The 12230-nt window shown below is 45.8% G+C and overlaps 1 protein-coding gene across 11 annotated transcripts in view; it reads left to right on the top strand.

Annotated features, from left to right (window-relative positions):
* Itpr1 (inositol 1,4,5-trisphosphate receptor type 1) overlaps window positions 1-12230 on the top strand; it is a 341711-nt gene that overhangs the window by 278602 nt on the left and 50879 nt on the right. For all 11 annotated transcript variants that reach the window (XM_005364968.3, XM_026788263.1, XM_013352965.2 and 8 more), the window contains 4 exons: window positions 484-606; window positions 1812-1916; window positions 5374-5566; window positions 11030-11152. In XM_005364968.3, coding sequence (XP_005365025.1) covers window positions 484-606; window positions 1812-1916; window positions 5374-5566; window positions 11030-11152 — 544 coding nt within the window. The remainder of the gene's footprint in view (window positions 1-483; window positions 607-1811; window positions 1917-5373; window positions 5567-11029; window positions 11153-12230) is intronic.

The raw sequence follows: 12230 nt of genomic DNA on the forward strand, positions 1-12230 counted from the left end.
TTTTGGTGGTGCTAGCGGTGGTGGTGGTGTCTCCGTGTGCATCCATGGGGTGGGGTGGGTGGGGTTACATGTGTAGAAATCAAGGGCCAGTTCCCTTTTTCTTCTGTGGATTCCAGGATTCAGACTTGGGTCTTCAGGCTTCAAGGGCAAGGCCCTTGTTAGCCAGTGAACCAACATCTCACCAACCCTTTTCCCTCCCACCCCATCAACGTGTTTTTATAGCCACCATCAGTTTCTAAAGCAGAAGGGTATGAACCAGCCATTGATCATCAATTGGTCTAAGTGGAGAGAATGAGCTTGTCTTGTCGGTGAAGGTCGACTGGTATTCACCGTCAACATCATTTTAACTAAGGAGTCTGAGGCTGTATCCAAGCCTGGGGGATGAGATATAGGAGCAGGGACAGCTGGCTAAGTGCTGTAGATGCCAGTCCCGCACGGGTCACCTCTGAGTCAGGAGGTGTGTTCTCTTGTCCCTTCTCAAAGGTGGAGGTGATCAAGAAAGCCTACATGCAAGGTGAAGTGGAATTTGAGGATGGGGAGAGTGGAGAAGATGGAGCTGCCTCCCCGAGGAACGTGGGCCACAACATCTACATACTCGCTCACCAGGTACAGCCCTCCCTCTCGGGCCCTCCTAGACACCACCAGCATTCTCAGCTGCCCTGACACTGACTCTTCCTGGAAAGCTTCCTCCAAGCACTGGTTGTCCCTTAGGGAGCATGGCTTGCAGGTGTGTTTGGCCATCTGCCTCAAGGGGCTAAATTCCAGGACTCTGCCACTTTCTCAGTGTGGTAAGTCAGGAACTTGGAAATCCCCATGCACTGTACACGCATCTACCCTTGAGCAGTGACACCGGGTGCTTTGTCTGGAGCCGCTGAAAGGGCGTCTTAGGCATTTTATAAATACTAATGAATCTCTCTTAACAACCTAAAGAAATAAACTTGAACCTCCTTGCCTATCACATTTGGGGATCTGTGGGAACCTGTCCTCACAATTTCCTTTTGTTTGCCTTTCTGGGTGATATTTTCTGCCCTGACACCAAACTGCCACATTTCGTAATCCCTTTCCAAGTGGCTTGGTTTTTGAAGTTGCTTCTTCTTTGGGTATGCTGGTGTGCCTTCAGCTTCTGGGTGGGGATGGGCAAGCTGTAGCCCAGCTGGAAACTGACATGCCCTTTCCTTCGCCCCCTTTAAGCTTGGGTACAGTACCTGGGTGTAGCACAATAAAGACAAGAGGCCTAAAGCTGCCAGGTCCCTGCCCCTGCGTATCTACTGAAGGATTTCAAACACTCCCATGTCCCACATCACCTCCATTCTCAGCATCCAAAAGGGTTTCTGAATAGTCCTAGAATGGAGGCTTAATGGGGTGCACGGAAAACCTCGTGTCCCTCCTGCCTGGCCCAAGAAATCAGAGAAAAAAAGGGGGGGGGATCCTGGATGAGCATGAACCATTCATTCTTGTATGCCAGACTCTGCAGAGCAGAGCCGAGCAGAAGGGAGCAAGCCTCTGGGTACTGTAGCCCTTGGCTTACTGCTGGTCATTTTGCATTTTTTAACTCAGCCTTAGAAAGACTGTGGGTGTAGCTTAGTTGGTAGAGTGCTTGCCTAGCAAGCACAGAGGCCTAGTTGTGGGGGTGTACACCTGTAAAACCAGAACAAGGGAGGGACAGGCAGGAGAATCAAAAGTTTAAGATCATCCTCAGCTACATCGCAAGTTCAAGGCCAGATTGAGATACGTGAGACCCTGACTTAAAGAAAGAAACCTAGAGTTTAAAAATAGCTCTTACACCCGTTTTCTCTTTGCTTGTGTTCTAGTTGGCTCGGCACAACAAAGAACTCCAAACCATGCTGAAACCTGGAGGCCAGGTGGATGGTGATGAAGCTTTAGAGTTCTACGCAAAGCACACGGCACAAATCGAGGTAAAGCAAGCAACGAACATACAAAAAAATTAGTTAAGTCGTGAGCAGGGAGAGCACAGGCAGCAAGGCCTGGACCTTCAGTGGATGGTACCCTGTATCAGGGTTGACATCTTCTTACTGCTCTCAACAATAAAGATGTTTGGGTGCTTCCTGTTCCTAGGTTCCTCTATTAGGTAGCAGATGTAGATTTAATTATAAATGCTGGCCAGCACCTGAGACAAGTCGGTAGGGCTGAGGAGATAGCTCAGTTGATGAAGCATTTGTCAGGCAAACACAAGGACCCACTTCACCCCTTAGAACCCACATGAGTAATCCAGATGAAGCACCTGCACATATGAACATGTACACGTATGTACACACCCAAAGTCTAGTGGAGGGACCTGCTGTAGAGTATAGTGACCCAGGAGGTCTGTTCTGATGAATGGCATCCAGATACAGAGTGAAAGAACATGGGACTGAAATGGGCGGTGCCCAGGGAGAGGAGCTTTTCTGGACTGTACAAGGAAGACTGCAGGTAAGGCTTGCACGGCTGGAATTGGATGAGTCAAGGGGGAAATGGCGCAAGATAAAGGAGAGGAGGCAGCACAGAGCATCCGAAGCTTACACACTTCTGGGAAGAAGTCTGCACTTCATCCTCAGAGCATCGGAACTGCTAGCATTCCACTCCCCGAGCCCCGCCATCCTCTGCATTTTACACAGCACAAAACACTCTCGCTATCCTTCCGAAGTGTGTAGCATCACGTCTGTGGCAAATGGAGGAGCTCTTCAGTAAGGCTCGGTGAGGATGCACCCTTCTCTAGCTGCCAGTGTCACAGATGGAGTTTTCATATCACCTGCATTGTCTCTTAGCATCTGGGAAACATGTCTGGCCCCAGGATCTAGCTAGTTGGCATGTTAGGCCTTGTTTCGCTAATGAATATAATATCAGTGTATCAGTGTCAGAAGAGAGATTTGTTGGACAGAATAACACGTTCAACATGATGGCTTTTTAGGAGTCTGTTCTTATCTCTCCAGGTCGTCCTGATGAAATGCTTCATTTGATAACTCGTCAGCCATGCCAAATGTATTGTGAACACTTAGTCCTGATTTATTGATTGTGGCCAGAGTCTTGGCCACCTCTGTCCCCTGCATCCTTTAGAAAACAAGCTTGGCAGTACAGAATGTTAAATATAAATAGAATATGCCCAACTCTGGCCCAGTTGGGAGGAGACTGGAGCCTGATAAATTCTCCTACTGCTAGAGGTAGAGAAGGAATGCTGTTCTGTCTCCTGACTCCTACTGCTAAATCTGTTTCAACAGTGAAAATTTAAAAACTGTCGCTACCTCCAAATCCTGCCCTTGAGTGGCCAGGACCCTCCTTTTGATTCCCTGCAGGGTTATGGATGCAGATCCAGGGTCCTGTGTCATAGCTGCTTGGGGCTTTGCTAGCAAACTCCGGCGTCTTCACACTTGAGCATCCAATGGAATTCTCGCCACAGGTCTTCCGCTCCCCTCCCTTTGCCCCCTGGAGCCTGTTACTCTTCTCTTTTGTGCATAGGTGAAGGAAGGAATCGTCCTAGATGTTGTCTGTGTGAAGCGGGTGGCCTCTTCATAGCAAATATTCAGAACCGGTCCTTGAGCCTGTGTCCCCGGCAGGTTCTAGGTACTAACCACACACTACACTTCCAGTTAACAGGTTGATTTTGAACCAAAAACCATTCTGCCAACAGAATGATTCCAACCCCTGCCCCAGCTCCAGCTAGATCCAGGAAGCGCTACTGTGGAGACCGTGTTCCTCTGCTCTTACAGAGTCAGGGCTGTGAGAACCTGCCTGAACACCACAGGTTTCCCACCACAACTGGGCCTGAGTCACCTCTCTTGCCCCATCAGGGAACAAAGGTATTGAGAGAGGGAGCAAGCTCTTCCTGTCCAGGGCGTCAGCCCTGGGCTTCACCTGACCTCCTCAGCCTCTGGGGAAGGGTAAGAAAGGCCAAGAGGTCATGTCTCCGGTGTACTGCAGCCCTTGGCCCTTTAGAGTTCTCTATACTTGAAACTGTGACTAAGTAGACTGTCCTAGAATTGGAAGCAGACAACCCTGGGGACAAAGCCCAACAAGGAAGAGAACCGGAGGTGCAGGCATGCACGCCTGGAGCGTCATGAAGCCTGGTGGCACACGCCTTTAATCCCAGCACTCAGGAATCAGAGACGGGTGAATCCCTGTGAGTTCGAGGCCAGCCTGGTCTACAGAGCAAGTTCCAGGACAAGCTCTAAAGCTACAGAGAAACCCTGTCTCAAAAAAAAAAAAAAAAATCAAAACCATACACACAAAACAAACAAAAAACACTGGTACTCTCCCAGAGGCATATTGGTTCACATATCATATCACATATTCTTTCATGGAAATTATGAGAAGATGTCGGAAGTCATTGCAAATGTGATATAAAAGCAAAGGTCTGTTCTAAAAGTCCCAGATGTAGGGATAACCCAGGTTTTGCTGAAAAAGATAGTGGATTGAGGCTTACTGAAACTGTGACCCAAATTTGCCCTATCTAATATGACAGCCTTCAAGCCATGTCTTTTAAATCTCAATTAGTTGCAAGTAATGATTGCGTTTCCCATTTGCAAAAACTGCCGTACCCAGTTGGTCCCTGTGACTCCATTTGCAGTAACTGCATGTGCCCAGTGCTCAGCTGTACCTGTGACTAAGGACTGTCCTCTTGAACACACAGAGAATGACCCCGTCACTGTAGAAAGTTTCATCGTACAGTACCAGCCTCAGCTGACTGTCCCAACAAAACACAGTATAAACCATTCAAAATGAACACTGATTGCATTTAAAGGAAAGGGAAGAATGGGTTTCCCATCTGTTCATTTTCCTCGGCTAATTTTGACTCTCTACAGTATTGATGTCATTTGCTGCTGAGAGTTTTAGACAGGCTAAACTGGTTAGCTTGTGAGATTGTGCTGGTTGTCTTTAAGCTTATCAGCTGTTCGTCCAGACAAACACTTCAGCAGTGTCTAGTAAAGGTTGTACATTGTTCATCTACAGTCTCAAAGCAGAATCATTTTAAAGTGCCTTGGGAGTGTGTGGAACATAGCTCTTATAGTTTTGTGATTCTAATGATTTTTTAAAAAGGGAATATTCCATGTTGTAGTCACAAAATTAAAAACAGTATTTTTTTTTAAAGTGGAGAAGTATTAAGATATTATAGGGGGAAGTTGATAATGTTTAACTGAATGGCATATGATGTTAAACAAATTCTTACAGACTTAGCAAAACTTTTATGTCTGGTATGTGCATGCACAAAGGCACACACACACACACACAGACACATCCCAACCCGGGCCTTTCAAATCAGACAGATTCACAGTATCCTACCTGAGTCTTGAACCCTCAATTCACTGCCAATAGCAAAGCAAGAGTCTTTATGGAAAGCTCTGGGGATAACTGCTTAGCCTCCATTTACTGTCCCCCTAGATCGTCAGACTGGACCGAACGATGGAACAGATTGTCTTCCCTGTGCCCAGCATCTGTGAATTCCTGACGAAGGAGTCCAAACTGCGCATATATTACACCACGGAGAGGGATGAGCAGGGCAGCAAGATCAACGACTTCTTCCTGCGCTCCGAGGACCTCTTTAATGAGATGAACTGGCAGAAGAAACTTCGAGGTGAGCTGTAGTGCCTGGACATGCTCTGGAAACAAACAGCTCTGGGCTTCACACCTGGCCTGGTAGAACCATTCAGGAGCAGCTGCGATGCTGCCCCCCTTTGAAGAGAGAGAACGTTAGTATTTCAGTAGATGGGCCCAATCTAAAGGCTCAAAATGGGCTGTGTTCATGCGGCATTTGATTTGATTGGCCCAGGGGGGGCATCGTGGATGATATGGAGTGCCTGTTTGGGTGTCTCCCTGTGGAAACTAACTAGACACAGGAAAGACCAGGTCATTTCCCTTCCCAAGATGGTTCCCTTGTGCTGAGCATGCAGACCGGCCCACCTGTTCCTGGAACTCACCTATCTCCCCTTTGATGGAGGAGCTCAGGTTCAAAACTCCCAGTCATTTTATAGGCAGAGCAATTGTTTGCCATGGAAGATGCAGCATTGCTCACCAGCCGGTCCCGTGGTAAAGCCCAGCCAAGTCAAATGGAGATTACTCGTCTTAGGTGCATTTATAGCTCTGCCCCAGAGGGCTTCGCGGCTCCCAGTTTTCATTAGGTTTTAATGTGATCCTTCGGCACCAGCATCGTGTTTGGCATCAGCTGTTGTGACCAGCTTTGAAAGGATTGTGCTTTATTTGTGCCTGTGAGTTGGGAGCCAGGTTTTTTTTTTTTTGTCTTTTGTTTTTTAACTTGAAACTCTGAAGTCAAGCTCCAGTTGAGATGGTGAAGGCTCTCTGCAGGGTGTGGTTAGGGTAAGGGAGAGCGGCATCAGAGATCAGTTTCCGGGACCTCTTGTGCTATCTCTGGTCCCTGCCAGTCTGAGCAGAGCCAGGCCTGTTCTCCTCACCAGGCTTGCCCTGTGCGCCTCCCTCCTCATTTCCCTCTACCCCACAGTCACAAAAAGAGTTGTGCAATCCACAGTAGTAGCGGGTCCTCTGCCTCAAGGGGTGCGGGGAGCAAATGGCCTAACCGTTCCCAGATCCTCAGCCATCCAGTGGGCTGTAAAGAATCATTTATCCCAGAAAGGCCATCTCATTGTTCCAAGACTTTCCTTGAAATGCAGCTAGTGCCTTCTCTCATTTCTGTTTTTGAAAAGTAGTGTTTGTTTTAGGGAAGTTTGAGAACCACTGTACTTGTCATCTAAAAGTTTTAATTGGCTTCAAAGCCATCTACTAAGAGAAAAATGGAAAATAATGAATGAATTAAACATCCCAAGTATTTCGGAAGGGAAGAGATGCACTCATTAGAAACAGCATTAAAGTGGAATACACTTCTTTTCATTAAACAGCTCTCGTCTACCAAGTGTGCAGACGAGATTTTGCTGTCGTGTTAGTGAAGCTGATTTACTTTGGGCTGAAGTTACAAAGGTTGTGATTGCTGTGATAGGAAATCGGTGGCCAGTTGGCCCTCGATGTCTATTTGGCTACTGACATTAGTGTTTTCTAGTGTTAAGAAATCACTATGGGGCAGCAGAGATGGGTCAGTGGTTAAGAGCACTAGCTGCTCTTGCAGAGGAACTGAGTTCTTTTCCTGGCACCTGCCTGACCACTCTGAACCATCTGTAACTCCAGTTCCAGGGGATCTGACAGCCTCTTTTGGCCTCTGTGAGTACCAGGCATGCATATGATGCACATACACACATGCAAGATAAACACTCATACCCATAAAATAAAGATAAATAAATCTGTTTCTTAGAAGAAATTGGTTTTATCTTTTGCAACAATCAAACACTCAATTTGATTTGCTCTCCAGAAACCCTTTCCTGCTTTATTCTTGAAACACACACATACACACAAGTGCGTGCACACTTCCTTCTGTATGGATGCATTCTTCTTGGGCCATCCCTTTCTGATATCTGAAGATCATGTCTGCTGAAGAGAAGACTCTGAGCTGTAGTAACTAGAAGGCAGAGCAAGAGGAGGCTTAGATAAAGTTGCTTATGCCAACCATTTCTTGCTGCAAATTTTGCCTCATGCTTATCACATTAGAGGTGGGAAATGCTTAAGTCGTCCAGAAAAACCCAGTTTCTTTAAAAACAAACAACCAGGAACCAGTGTGACCAAGTCCTGCCCTGGATGCAGTTATTTAAATAGCTTTGTCTTGGGTGCTGGCAATCTACCTCGTTGCTGTTGTGTGACAAGTCTATCAATCCAGCTAAATTACAGTCCTTAGTAAAAGAAAACACGCTGCAAGGTACAGTGGGGGGTTAGCAATGCGTATACTTCTTCCTGTGGGAACTAACGATCTGTACAGAGACAGACAGCACAGGCATATTTTTAAGTGGCTACAATACAAAGCTGATTATGGCCAGGGCTATAATCAAGCAATGACAGGTTACAGAAGTATGGGAAATGAAGACTTGAAAGACGAAAAGGGATGGTGGTGGCATCTGGCAGAGTTGGCAGACACAGCCTAAAGGTTTGGGAGGGGGAAGTATGTTTCGTTGCCCAAACTGCCCCAAACTCCAATGCTTACAACAACCTATGTGTACTATCTTACCGTTCTGGAAGTCAGAAGTCTGGGGAGGTTCTCATGGAGTTAAAACTCAAGGTATGGGTGGGATGTGTTCATGCTACCACCTCCAACATTTTAAGACTCTTAGAAGCTGCCTGTATTTCTGGGTTATGAGCCTTTTTCTGTCTTCGAAGCCAGCAATGTTGAGGAGAGCCTTTTTCAGGCTGTATCACTTCTACCTCCTCTTCTCACTTAACAGACTTTAGAAGTCTCTTTTGTCATGTAACATAACACATTCGCAAGCTGAAGATTCAGGTTTGGGGACATTTGATTGGGCATCATTTTGCTTATCATAGAAGGTACGTCAGTTGCTTTAATCGTTCCCAAAACATGCTGGCTTAAAACATTCATTTTCTTACAGTTTCTAATTTGAGAATGCTTAGCTGGATAGTTAATGACTTAGGGTCTTTCATTAGGTGGCCACTGAGGTGCCATCCTGGGCTGTTGTCACCTGAGCGTGTACGCAGCCCCGACGAATACAGGTTCTCAGTGCTCTCCAGCAGCTCTGGAATCAGGGGACTCTTTGCACGTGGGCCTTTCCGTGAGTCTCCCGTGTCCTCGTGGACAAAAGCTGCTTTCCGCGGAGTGAATGATGGGAGAGCAAGTATGAGGAGAAAGCCCGCAGAGCTCGAGTGGCTTGCTCTTAGAAACCTCATGCCAGCACCTGCAGGTTCTCCAGTGTGTTAGAAGCAGAGCGCTGGTACAGCCATACTCGGGACAGTGTAATCAGCGGTCCCTCTTAGAGTGTTCTGTCAAGGAAAGAATTATATCAAGACTGATGGCATATGTCTACGACAGAGGAAGGGAGAACATGGGAGCTTAAGGGCACAATTTTGTGTTTGTGGGAGTCACCGCTAGGTTGGGATGCAGAAGCAAAGCATGTGGAAGATGTGGGAGAAAGATTTGGAGAAGGCCGGGACATAGCTCCATGTACTACAGGAAGTGGAAAAATAGTGTAGTCTTTAACTATCTCCTTGCACCTGGATAAATCACTATTTGAGCTGCAGGACTGATTATTTATTGTTCAGATTCAAACTGAGAGTATAAAGAACGTTAGCTCTGGGAAATTAGATTTAGTCATAAACTGTATGCCCTAGTTGAAGAACATTTATTGCAGTTGTACTGAAGGGGACGTGTTCCCGTGCACGGAGTTCTGGCTTCCGGGGACCATCACAGATCTCTGTTAGCTTCTTATATTTTTCCTGGACTCCTTATAAGCTCTTGATGCATACATGAGGATGCTGTCAGTTTCGCCAAAGCCCATCACTCAGCTTCAACAGTTACCAGCTTTCTGCCATTAATCTCTCCGGTTCTTTCCCTGTTTTTGTTATGGATTTCAGAAGTGGACATCAGTCCCCACAGACGTGCCGGTGACTATTGCAGCCAGACCAGATGAATTCTCATCTCCAGTTTGCTTCAGCGGGCTAGGGATGTGGCTTAGTTATTCAGTTCTTGCCTAGCATACATGAAGCCCTGGGTTTGATCCCCAAATCCATATAAAACTAGGCATAGTGGTGTGCAATTCTCATCCCAACACTCAGTGAAGAAGAGGCAGGAGGATAAGAAATTTGAAGTCATCCTAAGCTGCCAAGCTGATTTGAGGCCAGCTTATTCTACATGAGACCCTGTCTCAAAAAGTATGTTCTTTTTTGTTTCCGCAATTAATTTACAAAATATTACATTGCTATTTGGAAGTTGACTGGATTCAGTCAGCTCTATTGGATGGTGACATTGGCCATCTGTCTTTACCCCTTTCACTGGCTCCAGATGATCACTAATTGGGGAAATGAGATCGGCAATGCTTCCTCCAAATTCTGGGCATTGGTTTCTCTTATTTTTTTTTTAAATGAAGAATTTCAAACTAGATGATTGCTCATAGCTCTGTAACTCAACAGTTTTGAAACATTGCCTGTGACCAAGTTCCAACATGATATCAACAATTACTAAATTACACAGAGACCTCTTTAATTGTTCCCTAACTTTCTTTGGATGGAAGTTTCCAAAGGCTTGGCTGCTGTTGCAGGCATCATTATAGGGTCATTGAATTTGTCACTGGCTGCTATCCTAAAGTTAAATGAAGATTTCATTGGTAGGGAGGTGGTTTATGATAGAGAAGCTGGCTCACATAGCCTGTGCTCTGCTCTAGAGAGGACTGATGTCCAATGAGACTATCTTATGGATGCTGTTCCCTACATGGTCCCTTCAGTTAATTCTATGATTTCTGTGGCATGGAATCATCAGTCAGAACAATGGCTTAAGAAGGTGGCAATGTGCAAAGTTTCCTCTGCTTCTCTGTGATAGTTTTATGACTACAGGAGCCTTTGAAAATGTGAACTCCACTGCTGACCATGGTCAGCTACCTACTGTCCCCTGTTCTTTGGTTTTGAGATCAACTGTACCATTTGAGGGAAATGATAAGCGACTAAATGGGAGAAAGGGGTAATTGGCCTGCACTGGAGAATTAATGGAGAGTTTTAAGCCAAGAAAATGGTACCAGGCCCAGTCAGAGGCTCAGCTGGGCCAGCTCCGAATGTTCTGTCTCCCTGACATTTCTACAAGGCTGATTGAATTCTTGAGTCTCTCTGAGCTTCTCATCTGGTACTGGAGGTCTGGGCAAGAACCAGAGCCATAGTGTGTGAACTCTGGGTAACCCTCAGATGCCATAACTGGTGGAGCTGACTGGGGCATGCAGGACTTGGAGCTGGCCCAGCCATTGCCCTTTTCTTGTTCCTTGTCCCCCAATGCATCTTCTGTTAGCGAGTTCTCCAGTGACCCAATGTCACATCACTGTGTGCCAGCTTGGAAACAAATTCTCGTTCTTACTGTTGTGGTCAAAACTGGGAACAAAAGCGGACTTGTGGGGGTCTAGGAGGAGGAAGGGCCATGCTGAGCTCTAGCGCTCTGATGTGTCATCATCATCATCATCATCACCAACCTCAAAGACTTCATCTGTTTCCACAGCCCAGCCTGTGTTGTACTGGTGTGCCCGAAACATGTCTTTCTGGAGCAGCATTTCCTTCAACCTGGCCGTCCTAATGAACCTGCTGGTGGCATTTTTCTACCCCTTTAAAGGAGTGCGAGGAGGTAACCGTATCTTTATATCTTTTGAGACACAGTCTCGCTATACAGTACAAACTAGCCTGGAAGCCAGGATCCTCCTCTCTTGCTTTAGCCTTCTGCTGACAGGCTGTCTTCCTCAGGATTCCTATTGCTGTGATAAAAACACCATAACCAAAAGCAACGTGGAGAAGGAAAGGTTTGTTTAAGCTTAGGCTTCCACATCACAATCCACCAGCAAAGGAAATTGGGGCAGGAACCAAATAAAGCAGAGGTCATGGTTCAGTGTTGCCTGCTGTCCTGTCGCCTTGGCTTGCTCAGCCTACTCTTTTGATTTTGCTAATGGAACTTCTGGGGAGAAACACAAACTTGTACTTCATTTTGAGATACTCTTTTCTAAATAAATTAAATACTAAAATAGTCCCATTGGCATCCAGGTTAAAAAATAAAATGTAATTAAAATTATATTTATAAAAAGAAGAAAGAAGATACCCTAAAGTCTGAGAATCCTAATTTTGAGGACCCAGTCAGAGTTGGGGACACTTTGCCAATAGAGGTTCCCTCTTCCCAAATCATGCTGGCTTGTGTCAAATTGACATAAAACTAGCCAGAATATAGGCACATTCTATCATTTCTCGCTCAGTATCTCTAATTTCAAGGAAACAGCTGAATGTCAACAGGAAGGCTAGAACGTGGGTCTTAAATTATATCATAGAAACTATTGGTGCCATTTAGAATCCCAGTTTCCAAATTACCCAGTTCCAGATAAGATGAAATAGTAGCTTTTACCCAAGATTTGATTTTAAATCAAACTTAAAATAGTTTAAAAGAAAAAAGAGGAGGAGGAGAAGCTATGGAGCCTGTCAGAAATTGTTTTAAACCCCATGTCTTACATATGGGGAAAGCATGTGTCTGAGAAGTTGAGAGAGACAGTGTGCCAAGCTAGTTAGTGGTGGAGCTGATCTTACAGCACAGACATTTTGTAACCAATCCACTGTATGTTTTCCCACAGCACACTTCTGGGATGGTTTTAGACTAAAGACTTTAAGAAACCTCTGGAATCTTTTTTCCGTTTCGAAGGTCAGGGGTGAGGCACGTCTTGAGA

Source organism: Microtus ochrogaster, unplaced genomic scaffold, assembly GCF_000317375.1.
Source record: "Microtus ochrogaster isolate Prairie Vole_2 unplaced genomic scaffold, MicOch1.0 UNK1, whole genome shotgun sequence".
Taxonomy (NCBI): Eukaryota; Metazoa; Chordata; class Mammalia; order Rodentia; family Cricetidae; genus Microtus; species Microtus ochrogaster.